At 38.5% G+C, this 14,936-nt stretch overlaps 1 protein-coding gene across 1 annotated transcript in view; it reads left to right on the top strand.

Annotated features, from left to right (window-relative positions):
• The window catches only part of Pkhd1l1 (PKHD1 like 1), a 155,001-nt gene that overhangs the window by 96,175 nt on the left and 43,890 nt on the right, over window positions 1-14,936 (top strand). Inside the window, exons 50-55 of the mRNA XM_060389478.1 lie at window positions 1,343-1,534; window positions 4,937-5,088; window positions 7,189-7,348; window positions 8,063-8,234; window positions 9,949-10,037; window positions 10,516-10,664. Coding sequence (XP_060245461.1) covers window positions 1,343-1,534; window positions 4,937-5,088; window positions 7,189-7,348; window positions 8,063-8,234; window positions 9,949-10,037; window positions 10,516-10,664 — 914 coding nt within the window. The remainder of the gene's footprint in view (window positions 1-1,342; window positions 1,535-4,936; window positions 5,089-7,188; window positions 7,349-8,062; window positions 8,235-9,948; window positions 10,038-10,515; window positions 10,665-14,936) is intronic.

Genomic DNA, 14,936 nt, shown 5'->3' with positions numbered 1-14,936 from the left:
TTACATTCTGCCTTCATTTTTCATTAAGATAAAAATTGTTTTCATGATTCCCAAGCTCTGTATTCAGCCATACTCCATACAAATAGATATAAATTTCATCTCTACATACAAATCATGCAGTCAGAAAGTATCGTTACCAAACATTTAAATAGCAGTAACAAGCCTGCTAATCAACTCCTTTGTAATTTAAGTTCTAAATTTGTATTTGTTTTAAAAAGTGTTCAATGGACAAGATTATGAAAGAAGATATAATGTAGTTATTTGTTTTAGTTCTAACTCTGTCACAGAGTTTTTTGGTTTTGGTGGTGGGCAGATGCATAAAAATATACTTAATAATGAAAATTAAAATTTAGTGTACAGCTCCATTGCTTCATAGTGGCTCTTCTAATTGTTTCAAAGTTCATTGAGATGCATGGACTTTGAATCTGGTTAAATTCAGGCTGTGATAATTTTTGCAAGACATTTATATTAAAGTTTATTAAATTTGTTAATAAAATGTTAAAACTAGAAGAAACAATATACATCATAGGTTTTTTATAACATTTTAAGTCACTTAAGTAAAAAATATGTCACATTTTCTATAAATATGATTTCTAAAGATTTTTGTCTTTACAGATTGTTAATGAGGGACTTGACTAGACAGGATAGCAAGCAAATGTGAATGTGTTACTTAATGCTTTTAAGAATCAGTTGACAGATATACCTAGAGATCTTAGTGGCTGAATCCTGACAGCCTTCCTGAAAGGCGAAATAGCATTCCTTTCAGTGTTCACATTGTCCAAGTTCTCATCTACAGCTGATGGCTTCTGCCTCCCATACTAATTGAGGTTTTCAGGAGAATATTGTGGTTCTTACTATAGTTCTGAGTTAGGTGTAGGTTTTAAAGATGTTACCTTCACCGCATTTGCCCCTGCAGGACAACTGTCTTACCTAGCATATGGGAGGCATGGTTCCTGGTTCCCTAAGTCCTTCCTAAGGGTTTGTTCTCTCTCTAACAATCCTAGAGCCAGTGTGAGACTTTCTCTAGTAACTAAGTCTGTATTTGCTTAAAAGCACATGACCTATGAGCAGACTGGAATCCTTTTGTGAATTCTAAATCAAGTCACTTGTGCTATTTCCTGTCTCTTACTTTGAATCTCATGGATCCTTCATGTTAGGTATTTCAAATACATTTGTGGTGAGACCCTCTATTAAACTTATGTATCCTTGTATTTTGCAAACCAGAACATCTACCAAGGTTTCTAAATTTTGTTGGCAATACTACGGTCACAGGACCAATGCACAGTTTTTATTAATTTTCTTATATAAAATAGGAATCATGCTGCTTCTGTTTCTCTCCCAGGGCACAGAGGGCACACTGTCATTCCACACAGCTCTTTACTAGATCCTTCACACTGCACTCAAGAGGCTGCATGGAGCATTGGTTTTCCAGGCTCTGTCTGTGATGCTTCCGTCAGTTTCCACCGTTTGGCATTCAACAAGCCTTCTCCAGTATCTTTACTTGAAAAAGATGTGGTACTCTCAGACTCTTTTGGTAAGTGAATTCTGATGGTTTAAGCCATTTAATTTCAATGTTTTCCTAAGCTCTTGTTATCATCTGCTTGGCTTACTACATGATGCAAAAAGCGCATTTATACCTGTTGTATTCTAGGCAGGAGGCAAGTGCCTCAATGAGAGTGCTTGAGGGACATTAAATAGAGACATAAATTCTGTTGATTGAGGCAATATTATGACAAAGAGCAGGAGAGTTGTTCCATAGGCATTGGAGCAAGGCTGTAAAGATATATCAATAATCCTTTTATTGAAGACAAACTTTTGTTATGTGTACTGAAGAAGTGGGATGTGTTGAGCATTTCCTAGGTCAATAGATGTATATGAAGTGACAGGGACTGTTGATTCATAACAGTAATAAAATTGTCCTTAGCACACTGGCTGTGCTTGGCATTATTACCTGACTAGGTTATATTAATTTATTATTATTCACAATCCATATGCAATTTTCAGCCAAAAGGAAAGTTAGATGAAGATGTGGTCATAACTTTGCTTCTCATATGTCATAAATCTTTGGTTGTCACACTGACCTTCGTGGTCGCTTACAGTGTGTTATGCTGTCACTCATCTTTCCATTACTACAATGGAGATGCCTGAGATCATTAACATGTATGGAGAAAATTTATCTTGGCTCAGGTTTGGAAGTTTCAATTTGTAATCAGCAGGCCCAGTTGTTTTTAAGCCCATGGCAAGAAGGTACATCCTGGTGAGGAACACATAACGGAACAAAAGTACTGAATCATTATCTCACATTTCCTTTTGAGAGCCTTTTCTTAATGACTCAAACACCTCCCATAAGGCTCACCTTTCAAAAGTTCTGTAGCTTTTCAGTAACACCGCCCTGAGGACTGTGCCTTCAACACATTGGCCTATGAAGAAGGAAAATTATTCTGTTCAGTGTGTGGGAGGCATGATTTTTAGGCCCCTTAGTCCTGCCTGAGGATTTGTTCTCTCTCGGATATTCATAGTGCCAGGGTGGGCCTTTCTCTGGTCACTAAGCATATCTTTTTTTATTTACTCTATAGCTAGCCTACCTTGAGTGGCTCAAATCTGCATATCTATTTTTTGCTTATTACACCTATGGATTTACCTTTCTATTCAGAAATTATCAATATTTTTTGACTTCCAGTGCATTGTATTCTGATAAACCTGTTACTAGTTGAAAATGTAGTAAAATTGGAAGTGCATCTACTACAGGTAATATTGCTAAACAAGGTAGCTCAGCCTAGCTTACTTTACCCATGCTCAGACACTTACATTAGTCCCTAATGCCTATTTTATAATAGTCTTGAATATATAATGTAATTAATTAAAAATAAGCTATTGTTATTTTATAACATACCAATGTAAAGCCCAGAACTCATTAAGTCCAAATATCATATATATATAAAGGAAATATATATTTATATATATTTCCTCCTATATATATATATAAAGGAAATATCCATCTATAACAAATCAAATCTCCACAGATTGTTCTGACAGACTGAGCAGTCTGAAAAATGAGTGAAAGCACAGATGAATTGAGGATTTAATAAACAAATCTTTATAACACCTATAAATGAAGTTGTTTACATTTTCTGGGTAAAGCTACATGATATAGCTTCTTTTATTTTATTTTATTTTATTTTATTTTATTTTATTTTATTTTAATCACTTTACATCCTGATCCCTTCCCCTCCCTCTTCTCCTCCCAGTTCCGCCTTCATGCTTCCCTCCCCTAACTACCCCTCCCCCCCTTTCTCAGAGCTAAGTAGGCCTCTTAGGGGGGTAGCAATCCACCCTGGCATCTCCAGTCGCAGCAGGACTAAGGGATGATGCAGCTTCTTGATAACTAAACCGGTATCTGTGAATGTCAAATCCAAGCACATAATAAGTGATGGCGGCTATAAGAAAGGGACTTTGTCAACAGAATCAAGTGCACTTGTCTCTCTTTCTCTGGTATCAATATTTAACATTCTTCTTCAATACATTACAAATAATTACAAGATGGTACTTTAATGTGCTATCCGTATTTCCAAATACCCCATCTTCAGCAAACTATTTCTATAAGGTGACAGATAATTTAAAACAAATGTCAGATGTTTCAATAGTAGCCTATTCAGTTTTAAATTTTATAGCAGAAATGTACCAGTAATGAGGCAGCTGCTAAAAGCACCTGTGTCTACTCTAATTCACACGGACATTGGAATTTTGTTACTCTTTTCCCATCAGAGTCTCCCAAGAATTTCCTTCTAAGAATTCAAAATTCTCCCCGTGTTTCAAACAGAACTCTACCCCTATTTTCCTGTGCATTTTCAAACTTGATAAATTCCTGTGCCTCATAGGACTCACTTAGAGACTGAGCATAACTCCCTTTCTAGGTGGTGGATCACATAAGCGCAGGGGCTGCATGATGAAATTTGCACTGTTCCTTCTCAGTGACATGACTTTTGCCTTTTAGTCCATGGTAAGGATCTGGAAAATAAGTAAGAAGTAAGCTTTTAGGCTACGGTAAGGATCTGGAAAATAAGGATCTAGTAAATTATTTAATTAACTAAAATTAGACTTCCATACTCCAGACCTCTAATTTTTATTTCTATGTAAAGTATATAGTAGGAAATATCACCTTAATGTGATATTTTAAAATCTATTATCCAGCTGGTCCTGAAAGGAAAGTGAGGAAGGTTAGAAGAACCCAGTCAGAAAGCAATAGGTGAAGCAGCTTGATTCTCAGAAACTGTGCTCTTCCTTGAGATGATACATGAGACCACCCAGACTCTACACTCTCCTCCAGATAAACAAATTACAGGAAATGGACATGCATTACGATGATGCAGTTACTTTAGATTTGTTTAAAGGCATTTTCAGTTTTTTCCTACTGAATTGAAATGATAAACTTACCCATATCTGAGTATCTAAATAATGATGATGACTCCTCTCGTTAGCTTAACAATTAAACCTAGATGTCATCACATTTCTTTTGTCACATTAAAGTTCAACATGGAGCAACAAGCCTGACTCTTTAAATCTATGATACCCTTAAAATATTGAAACTGAGGTTTTATGAATAAATACTAAATATTAAAAATATAAATGATTACAGAACATAGATATCTAAGAAAATGAAAAGATGGTGATAGTTATAAAAGAGAATGATCGGGAAGTATCATGTTAAAGTGTAACTGTATCAATGAGAAAATTGTAGTGGGCATTTTATATCATGATTAAATGTAATTCTGAACACTGGGACCTTTTAGTTAAAGGCATTTTTTAAATATAATAAAATGCAGTCCTAGAAATGACATGGACTGAGACAGTATTTTTTATTTTCTCTTGCTCAAAAACTGAAGCATTTCATGAAGGAAGAGCTTATTGTAGCTACTTACTTTATGTTCTTCTACAGGCACCAGCATCATTCCCTTTCAAAAGAAACGACTGACTCATATGGCAGGGTGGATGGCTCTGATTCCAAATGCAAATCACATTAACTGGTATTTTAGAGGTGTGGAGCACTTAACCAACATATCATACACTTCCACATTCTATGGATTTAAGGTAAAGAAAGAGCTACAAAGAACAAAACATCTGCTTTAATACCCTGCTGGGTAGAGTCCTTCAGAAGCCCTCTGTGGTAGGCTCCTCTCCTGTTTCCTGTTTTCTTCCTCTTCAGATATCCATCCTATTTGATTGAGCATCTTACCCAGGATCCTCCTTCTTGCTTAACTGCTTTAGGTGTACAGATTTTACTATGTTTATCCTATACTATATGTCTAACATCCACTTATAAGTGAGTATATACCATGTGTCTTTCTGTTTCTGAGAACCTCAGGATGATCTTTTCTGGTTGGGCGGAGTGCAGGGAATCTTATGAAAGAAGGGGGAGATAGAAAGACCTGGAGGGGACAGGAACTCCACAAGGAGAGCAACAGAACCAAAAACGCTGGGCTCAGGGGTCTTTTCTAAGATTGATACTCCAACCAAGGACCATTCATGGAGATAACCTAGCACCCCTGCACAGATGTATCCCATGGCAGCTCAGTGTCCAAGTGAGTTCTCTAGTAATGGGAACAAGGGCTGTCTCTGACATGAACTCAGTGTCTGGCTCTTTAATCACCTCACCCTAAGGGAGGGGGACAGCCTTACCAGGCCACAGAGGAAGACAATGCAGACAGTCTTAATGAGACCTGATAGACTAGGGTCAGATGGAAGGGAAGGAGGACCTCCTCTGTCAGTGGACTGGGGAAGGAGCATGGGGGGAGAAGTGAAAGGGGGGGTGAGATTGGGAGAGGATGAGGGAAGGGGCTACAGCTTGGATACAACCAGGTGTATTAGAATTAATTGTAATAAAAAGTAAAAAAAAAATAGAAAAAAAGAACAAAACAGCACTCTATACAGCTGTCCTCACAAACCAATGTTTTTCTTTAGTGAATGTGTAGGTATATGTGAGTGTGTGTGTATGTGTTTGTGCATGTGTGGTATATGTGCATATCTGTATATAGATGTGAGCATGTGTGTCTTTCTCAGTCTCCATCTTATTCCCTTGAGATAGGCTAGCTCCCTTGAGTCAGGCTATCGCACTTAACCTAGAGCTAGGCTGAAGGGCAGAAAGCCTGTCTCTGTACCCATCCACAATGGAGTTACTGGTACTAGGAATCTCACCTGGCTTTTACTTGGGTCCTTGGAATTTGAACCCAGGTCATTGTGCTTCTACACCAAGCAGTCTTATCTACTAAACCATTTTGTTATCCCGCTAGTCAGCCATTTCTAAACCCAGAAGATTCACATTTCACAAATCAATCTTTTAAAGACCTCACTTAACTGCTGAGCCATCTCTCTAGACTCTTAAAGCATTCATTTTTGACAAGACATCTTTTCATTCTCCTTAATACTTCATCTCCTAATATGATGCACCCTGTATGACCCGCTCACTTTAAATCTAAAGAAATATTATATGCTGTCTTATGCTTCTGTCTGCTTTTGTCCTTATCATCATGGTAATAACTTAAAATTACTGAGTCTCAAGTATTAGTTAAAGGCTTATTTGTATCATAAACTAAATAGAAAAATATTCTACAATACAATATTTGTGTATTCACCACAGATCTCTAGCTACATATTTACAAATATTTATTATCAATAAAAAGAAATAAAATTTTGTAGCGACAGTAGACACTCCATGCTCTGACCTCAATTCTCCAGTGTCCAGCCATGGTAATCAGTTCCTTTTGTTTTCTCTACATTCTTCTAGTGGTGCTGCATTCTTTTGTGTGGCCCAGAAACCCTATCTAGTGCTATTTTAAACAGTTAAGATAGCATAGAAAAGGTACGTTTTTTAAAAACATGCACACATGCACATACTACTTACACATTCATGTGTGCATGTGAGTATAGAGCCTGCACATGTAAGAAAAGAAAATGAGAAAGAGAAAGGAAAGAGAGAAAGAGATCCTTTTTCTTTCCCTGATGATAGAATTCACATTGTTCCATAGACATGGAAAATGTCAAACAAAACATAAATTTCAATTGAAAGGTAAACTGGAACCAAACTTTGCTGTAACATGCTATGTGGGGTAATTACATGGGCATTAAAACTAAATCATAATATGCAGCATATTTTTATTTAAATGAAGCCACAGTTTTCTGCAAATATTTTAGGAAGAAGACTATGTAATTATATCACATAACTTCACTCAAAATCCTGATGTGTTTAATGTGGTTGATATAAGAAATGGCTCCTCAAACCCATTGAACTGGAATACTAGCAAGAATGGGGACTGGCATCTTGAAGCAAACACCAGTACTCTCTATTATTTGGGTATGTATTCATTACACAGAATGATTTTTATTTAATAATTTACCTAAGGCTGAGAGCAATTTCTTAGTAGAAATGTGACATACAGTAGCCTGTATTATTCAGAATATTTAAAAATTATTTTTAGAAACATAAAAGTATTTAAGAATAAATTTAAACTAAATTTTAAGGCACTCTTGTTTTTTAATTTATTAACATTGTTGTTATTATTATTATGAATTACAATTTATTCACTTTGTATTCTGGCTGTAGCCTCCTCCCTCATCTCCCAGCCCCACCCTCCCTCTTTCTGCACTCCCTTTCCCCTAAGGCACTCTTACTTTATGTGCATGTGTGTATTTTATTTTGTTTTGCTTGCACATGTGTATGTGTACCATGTAATTTTCTTGAACTCACAGAAGTCAGAAGAGGGTGTCAGATTCCTAGAACAAGAGTTACAGACAGTTATGAGCTGACATGTGGGTGCTGGGAATAAAATCATGTCCTCTGGAAGAGAAATCAAGGCACTTAACTGCTGAGCCATCTCTCTAGACTTTAAAGCATTCATTTTTGTCAAGATATCTTTTCATTCTCCTTAATACTTCATCTCCTAATATGATGTTTAATTTTTTGAAGTTTCTCAATGCCTATTGTCTATTTCTGACTAAATGATATTTTCAAAATGCATGACTTAGTATAGATTTAAGTGCTTTAACCATCGTGTTAATTTTGCTTCAGTGTCAGGGAGAACTGACCCTCCTCAGAGCCAACCAATCCCTGGGACCCTAGATCCTGATGTCAAAGATGTGATTATTAATTTCCAAGCTTATTGCTGTATTCTCCAAGACTGCTTTCCTGCTCACCCACCATCGAGAAAACCAGTTCCCCGGAGACGACCAGCCAATTACAAGTATGTGTGCCTTCTGCAGCTAATGTCTTGAATGCCTCTTACGTGTAACCTTCTTCGTAAATTTCTGCTGGTTAATATAAAACTGCACTCTTTCTGCATATTAACTTTTGGTTCACAAAACACAGCCAAACTCATGCTTTTCTCATTTTATAACCCACTCCCATGGGAAAAAAAAAGAATTCTCATAACACTTGGGTGCAAAAGTTGCTGACAGTCTTATATTTGTGGCAGTTCATGTGTATTATGATACTTCTCCAAGGTCCCTTACTATATAGGTGAGAAAGATGAAGTCTAGTGATGTAAGAGAACTCTGAACTTAGTCATGGCATATCCAGTCTAACACCAAAAGCTAAGTTCCCTTACTATTAAGTGCTGTTAGTTTTGCTGGCTATCATATAAAACTCAGAAGAGAACTTTTAATCTTTTTCAAATACTTGACCTCAAAGTTGATTTTTTTTTTTAGTTAAAATCTTTTCCTTCTATCTTATCAATTTTTACAGCTCTCTATTTTTGACCATATGAATAATTTTTTAATTAGTGTGTAAATGCCTCTCTTAAATTTCAGTACTAGTCATGTCCAGCAAGAAGATACCAACTTTATAATTATGTACCTTAGGAAATTTTCCATTAAAAGTAGTTTCTGAAAGGCATAATTACAAAAAGCGTAAGGCTTTTTCTTTCCAATGGGTTCTTCACATTTATTTCAATTTAGGGCAGCCTTCATTCTGGGTGCAAACCCATCACCGCAAGCCACTGCCCTACCGCTGTCCAGTGCATAACTTCAATGTGTGCTTGGCAAGTCAGAGATCATTTTTCCTGGTCTTCTGTTCACAGACTCTACACAAATATGTCCTCAGAGTGTACTTTTTGAAATAACATCATTTACCAGAGACACTTAAATAGATACAGGGTTCACTAATTTTAAATGTTTTAGAGCTAAATCTTATAAGAAAACAGAATAATTAACTGATAAGGGAGGTCCTCCTCCCCTTCTAGCTGACCTTAGCCTATCAAGTCTCATCAGGACTGGCTTCATTGTCTTTCTTTTTTTTTTTTTTAAGTTTTTTTTTTTAAGATTTTATTTATTTATTTCGAATGTTTTATCTGCATGTACACCTGCATGCCAGAAGAGAGCAGTAGAAGGTATAGATGGTTGTGAGCCACCATGTGGTTGCTGGGAATTGAACTCAGGACCTCTGGAAGAGCAGTCAGAGCTCTTAACCACCGAGCCATCTCGCCAGCCCCATTGTCTTTCTTTGTGGCCTGGTAAGGCTGCTCCCCACCCCAGACAGGTGAAGAGAAGGTGGGACTGGGAGGAGATGAGGGAGGGCCATACAGCTGGGATACAAAGGAAATAAATTGTAATAAATAAATTAATTAATTTAAAAAGAAAATAGAATAATTGACATATCTCAAATTAAATTAAATTTGTTTATTAAACAGATATATATCAAAATGAGAATTTGGTGAGAAGAAAGGTTCTCAAATTTTAAAAAGTAATATTGCTCAATAGAAAAAGTATATAGTTTGTATACATTTTATACTATTAATTATACATATTAATTTGCCTAGTTAATGAAATTACTAAGTATCTAATTCACATTCTTCTGTCCCTAAGAAATTTAATGTAATGCTGTGCCTTAAGGAAGTGCTTATTAAATACATGGAGGGGATGATTAATGGAAGCATTACGTTTTTTTGTTTTTTTTTTCAGTTTATGGTCAAATGAGTCTTTTTGGCAGTCATCTCCAGAGAATAATTATACCATACCTCACCCAGGAGCAACTGTGGTTATTCCTGAAGGTAAGCACACAAACATAAATAAGTAAAATACTAGCATTTAGGCAACAATCGATGCTACGGTGAAGCAGGTGTGCCAGTAGTTACAGTTCCGTCTTTAATCATCATACACTGGGGAAGAGTAAGTGTAAAGACAGGGGCTCTGTTATTGTGTCTTGGGCATGAAACATAATCTTCCGGTTTCCTGTATTAATGATAACATTATCTGGATGTGGTGGCCTGTTGCTCTTTACCCTATGACTCAGAAGACCAAGAGAGGACTGTCACATCAGCACAGGGGTTCAAGGCCACTTTCAGAAATATAGTAACACTGTTTCAAAATAAAACACTAATAACTGCAACAAAACCACAATGTCTTACTTTCTGTGAGGTACAGGAATGACTGCATGGAAAGAAATAATGAACTTCAAAATCAAGACTGGCTGTTAAGTTTGTCACATGCTTCAGTGGGAGGGTTGAATTACTTTTTGTTGATTTTTAGGAACATGGATTGTAGCTGACATAGATATTCCCCCAGTGGAAAGACTCATTATCTGGGGAGTTCTAGAAATGGAAGATAAATCTAAGGTGGGGGCCGCAGAGCCTGCTTATAGAAGAGTTGTTCTGAATGCTACCTATATCTCAGTGCAGGTAAGAGTGAAGTCTTATGATTTATATTATTAATTATATTAATTTTGGACATAAAAATTGTGGAATTAATAACAAGAAAATATATTTAGTTACTGTGTAGACATGTGTGTATACCCACACACTTGCTGTGGCCCAGAAAAATGCTAGCATCACACACATCCAATCTATGTCTGCTTTTTTTAAAATTTTTTATTAATTACACTTTATTCATTTTGTATCCCCCCCATAAGCCCCTCCCTCCTCCCCTGCCGATCCCACCCTCCCTCTCCTATCTGCATGCATGCCACTCCCCAAGTCCACTGATAGGGGAGGTTCTCCTCTCCTTTCTGATCTTAGTCTATCAGTTCATATCAAAAGTGGCTGCATTGTCCTCTACTGTGGCCTGGTAAGGCTGCTCCCTCCACAGGGGGAGGTGATCAAAGAGTAGGCCAATCAAATTATGTCAGAGGCAGTTCCTCTTCCCATTACTATGTAACCCACTTGGACACTGAACTACCATGGGCTACATCTGTGCAGGGGTTCTAGGTTATCTCCATGAATAGTCCTTGGTTGGAGTATGAGTCTCTGGGAAGTTCCCTGTGTTCAAATTTTCTTGATCTGTTGCTCTCCTTGTGGAGACCCTGTCTTCTCCAGCTCTTACTATTTCCCACTTCTTACATAAAATTCCATTCACTCTGCCCAACAGTTGCCTATCAGGCTCAGCCTCTGCTTTGATAGTCTGTAGGGCAGAGGCTTTCAGAGGCCCTCTGTGGTAGGTTCCTAGTTTGTTTCCTGTTTTCTTCTTCTGGCTTTCAGAAGCCCTCTGTAGAAGGTTTCTAGGTTGTTGCCTGTTTTCTTCTTCTTCTGATGTCCATCCTCTTTGCCTTTCAGAATGGGGATTGAGCGTTTTAGTTAGGGTCCTCTCTCTTGCTTAGTTTCTTTAGATGCACAGATGTTAGTGGGTTTGTCCTATGTTGTATGTCTAGATGAGTGAGTATATACCGTGTGTGTCTTTTTGCTTCTGGGCAACTCACTCAGGATAATCATTTCCAGGTCCCACCATTTACCTGCAAATTTCATTATTTCCTTATTTTTCATTGCTGAGTAATATTCCATTGTATAGATATACCACAATTTCTGCATCCATTCTTCAGTTGAGGGGCATCTGCGTTGTTTCCAACTTCTGGCTACTACAAATAAAGCTGCTACAAACATGGTTGAGCAAATGTCCTTTTTGTGTACTTGAGCCTCTTTTGGATATATGCCCAGGAGTGGTATGGCTGGATCTTGGGGAAGTGCTGTTCCTAGTTGTCTGAGAAAGCACCAGATTGATTTCCAGAGTGGTTGTACAAGTTTACATTCCCACCAGCAGTGGAGAAGGGTTCCCCTTTCTCCACAACCTCTCTAGCATGTGTTGTCACTTGAGTTTTTGATCTTGGCCATTCTGATGGGTGTAAGGTGAAATCTCAGGGTTGTTTTGATTTGCATTTCCCTAATGGCTAGTGAGGTTGAGCATTTCTTTAAGTGCTTCTCTGCCATTCGGTATTCCTCTACAGAGAATTCTCTGTTTAGCTCTGTTCCCCATTTTTTAAGTGGATTACTTGGTTTGCTGCTTTTCAGCTTTTTTAGTTCTTTATATATACTGGAATTTTCCCTTGATGAATATGAAGTGTCCTTCCCCATCTCTTTTGATTAATTTTGGTTGAAAGTCTATTTTATCAGATATTAGAATGGCTACTCCTGCTTGCTTCTTGCATCCATTTGCTTGGAAAGTCGTCTTCCAACCCTTTACCCTCAGGTAATGTCTATCTTTGTGACTTAGGTGTGTTTCTTGTACACAACAGATTGCTGGGTTTTGTTTACGCGTCCATTCTGTTAGTCTGTGTCTTTTTATTGGAGAATTAAGTCCATTGATATTGAGAGAGATTAATGACCAGTGGATTAATGTTAGATCATTTGAATTTGATGTTGGCTGTGGTCCTACAGTTGTGTGCTTGGTTGCTTTTTGTTTTACTGTAGTGGGGTTATTTATTTCCTGTATTTTCTTGGATGTAGCTAGTTTTCTTGGGTTGTATTTTCCCTTCTAGTGTCTTCTGTAATGCTGGATTTGTTTGTAGGTATTGTTGAAATTTGTTTTTGTCATTGAATATCTTGTTTTCTCCATCTATGAGGACTGAGAGTTTTGCTGGGTATAGTAGCCTGGGCTGACATCTGTGTTCTCTTAGGGTCTGCATGATATCTGTCCAGGCCCTTCTGGCTTTCATAGTCTCTGTTGAAAAGTCAGGTGTGATTCTAATGGGTTTGCCATTATATGTTACTTGGCCTTTTTTTCTTGCAGCTTTTAGTATTTTTTCTTTGTTCTGTATACTTACGGTTTTATTATTATGTGGCAGGAGGATTTTCTTTTCTGGTCTAATTTATTGGGTGTTCTATAGGCCTCTTGTATTCTTTTTGGCCTCTCCTTTAACTTGGGGAAATTTTCTTCAATGATTTTGTTGAAAATATTTTCTGGGCCTTGGTGCAGGGAATCTTCTTTTTCCTCTATTCCTATTATTCTTAGGTTTTGTCTTTTTATGTTGTCTTGAATTTCTTGGACGGTCTGTGTCAGGAATTTTTTAGATTTAACATTTTCTTTGACAGATACATCGATTTCTTCCATTGTATCTTCCACACCTGAGATTCTTTCTTCCATTTCTTGTAGCCTATTGGTTATGCTAACCTCTGTAGTTCCTGCTTTCTTCCCTAAGTTCTTTCTCTCCACAATTTCTTCCATTTGTGTTTTTTTTTTTTTTAATTTTTCCAATTCTATCTTCAGGTCTTGAGCTATTTTGTTGGTTTCCTTCACCTGTCTGACTGTATTTTCATGTTTTTCCGTCAATTCCTTCAGCTGTTTGTTTGAACAGTCCACTGTTTCTTTTATTTCATTCAGTGATTTAAGCATTTCCTCTCTAAAGGCCACAGACTGTTTGGCTGCAGCTTCCTCTATTTCTTTTCATATTTTATTTGTTTCCTCTGTTATCTTCTTCATGAGCATAGATTCAAGGTCATCTATGAAATTCAAGGTCATCTACTTGAATTTCAATTATGCTGGGGTGTCTAGGGCTATTTGTCCCTGGATAACTGGGTTCTGGAGATGCCATATTGCTCTGGCTTTTGTTGGTTGAACTTTTACACTGTCCTCTACCCATTGGGCTATCTTAGTTGTTTGAATTTAGTTTCTGGTTGTTCCTGGGCTCTTGTAGTGGAGAGAATCCCTTTGGCAGGAAGATGGTTTTTCCTGAAGGAAGCCTTCTCGGCTTTTTGGGTATAGTCACTGGATGGCTGGTGTTTTTCAGGAGTTGCTACAGCTCACCTCAGGCATAGAAACCTGGGTGGTAACTGTGGTCCTGATTAGTCAAGAGGGCTCTCCTCTCACCAGGAGAAGTCCTGGAGACAGCTGCCCTCCTTCTCGGTTTCTTGCTGTAAATTTAGTGATCAGCTGCTGTAACCTGTGTGTCCCCGTGGTTTGGTCGGTTTTGTTAGGGATAACTGGTTGCCCCTTGGAGCAGTATCTGGGGGTTGATCTCAGGGTTCCCGGTCTTTTGTAGGTCTGAGGTTGGGGCTCTGTGCCCCAGAACCCAAGAGGTAATCTGTGGCGGGTGAGTACTGCTGTCCTGGTAACAGCAGGCTATCTGGGGCACAGCAGTTCCCTGGGTTGGGCCAGTCTGTGGGACCTTTTCCGGGGATATACTGGGTTGCCTAAGTCCGTCCCCTTTGCTTCGTTCCTTGTTCCTTGTGAGGGTTTCTCCAGACAGTGACTCTAAGACTCTGTTGTCTTGGGGCACATAGTTCTGTCTGTAAGGAGTAGTTGGTACAAAGCAGGCCTCTGGACTGGCGGAGTGTGTACCCGCCTGGTAATCTGCGGGAGCTGGGTTCCCAATAACTCCTTGCTCCCTGCTTGGGCCCGGATCTGTGATGGCTGGGCGTACTTGCCTGTTTGCGATCTGCGGTCTGCTATACTTTCCCCAGGCAAAGCCTAGATGACCCCAGCAGCACAGTTTCTTCCTTCCCTGTGGGGCCCTCTCTGGACAGGGGTTCCCAGTCCCTGTTGCACTGGGGTGCGCAGCTCCTCTGTACCAGTGAGCTGGGCGCGCAGCTCTCTGGGCGGTTGGAGCTCAGTTGTGATGGCGGCGGGTACCTGTGGTCCGCGAGACCTTCCAGGGAAAGACTGGGTGACCCGTGATCAGACTCGCAACTTTGCTTCCCTGTGGGTATTTTTTTGCGACTGGGACTCCCAGTCTCAGGCACCCTTGT

Source organism: Meriones unguiculatus, chromosome 8 (genome assembly GCF_030254825.1).
Source record: "Meriones unguiculatus strain TT.TT164.6M chromosome 8, Bangor_MerUng_6.1, whole genome shotgun sequence".
NCBI classification, from domain to species: Eukaryota; Metazoa; Chordata; class Mammalia; order Rodentia; family Muridae; genus Meriones; species Meriones unguiculatus.
The sequence above is the reverse complement of the archived record's forward strand: the minus strand, read 5'-3'. Positions and strand labels throughout refer to the sequence as shown.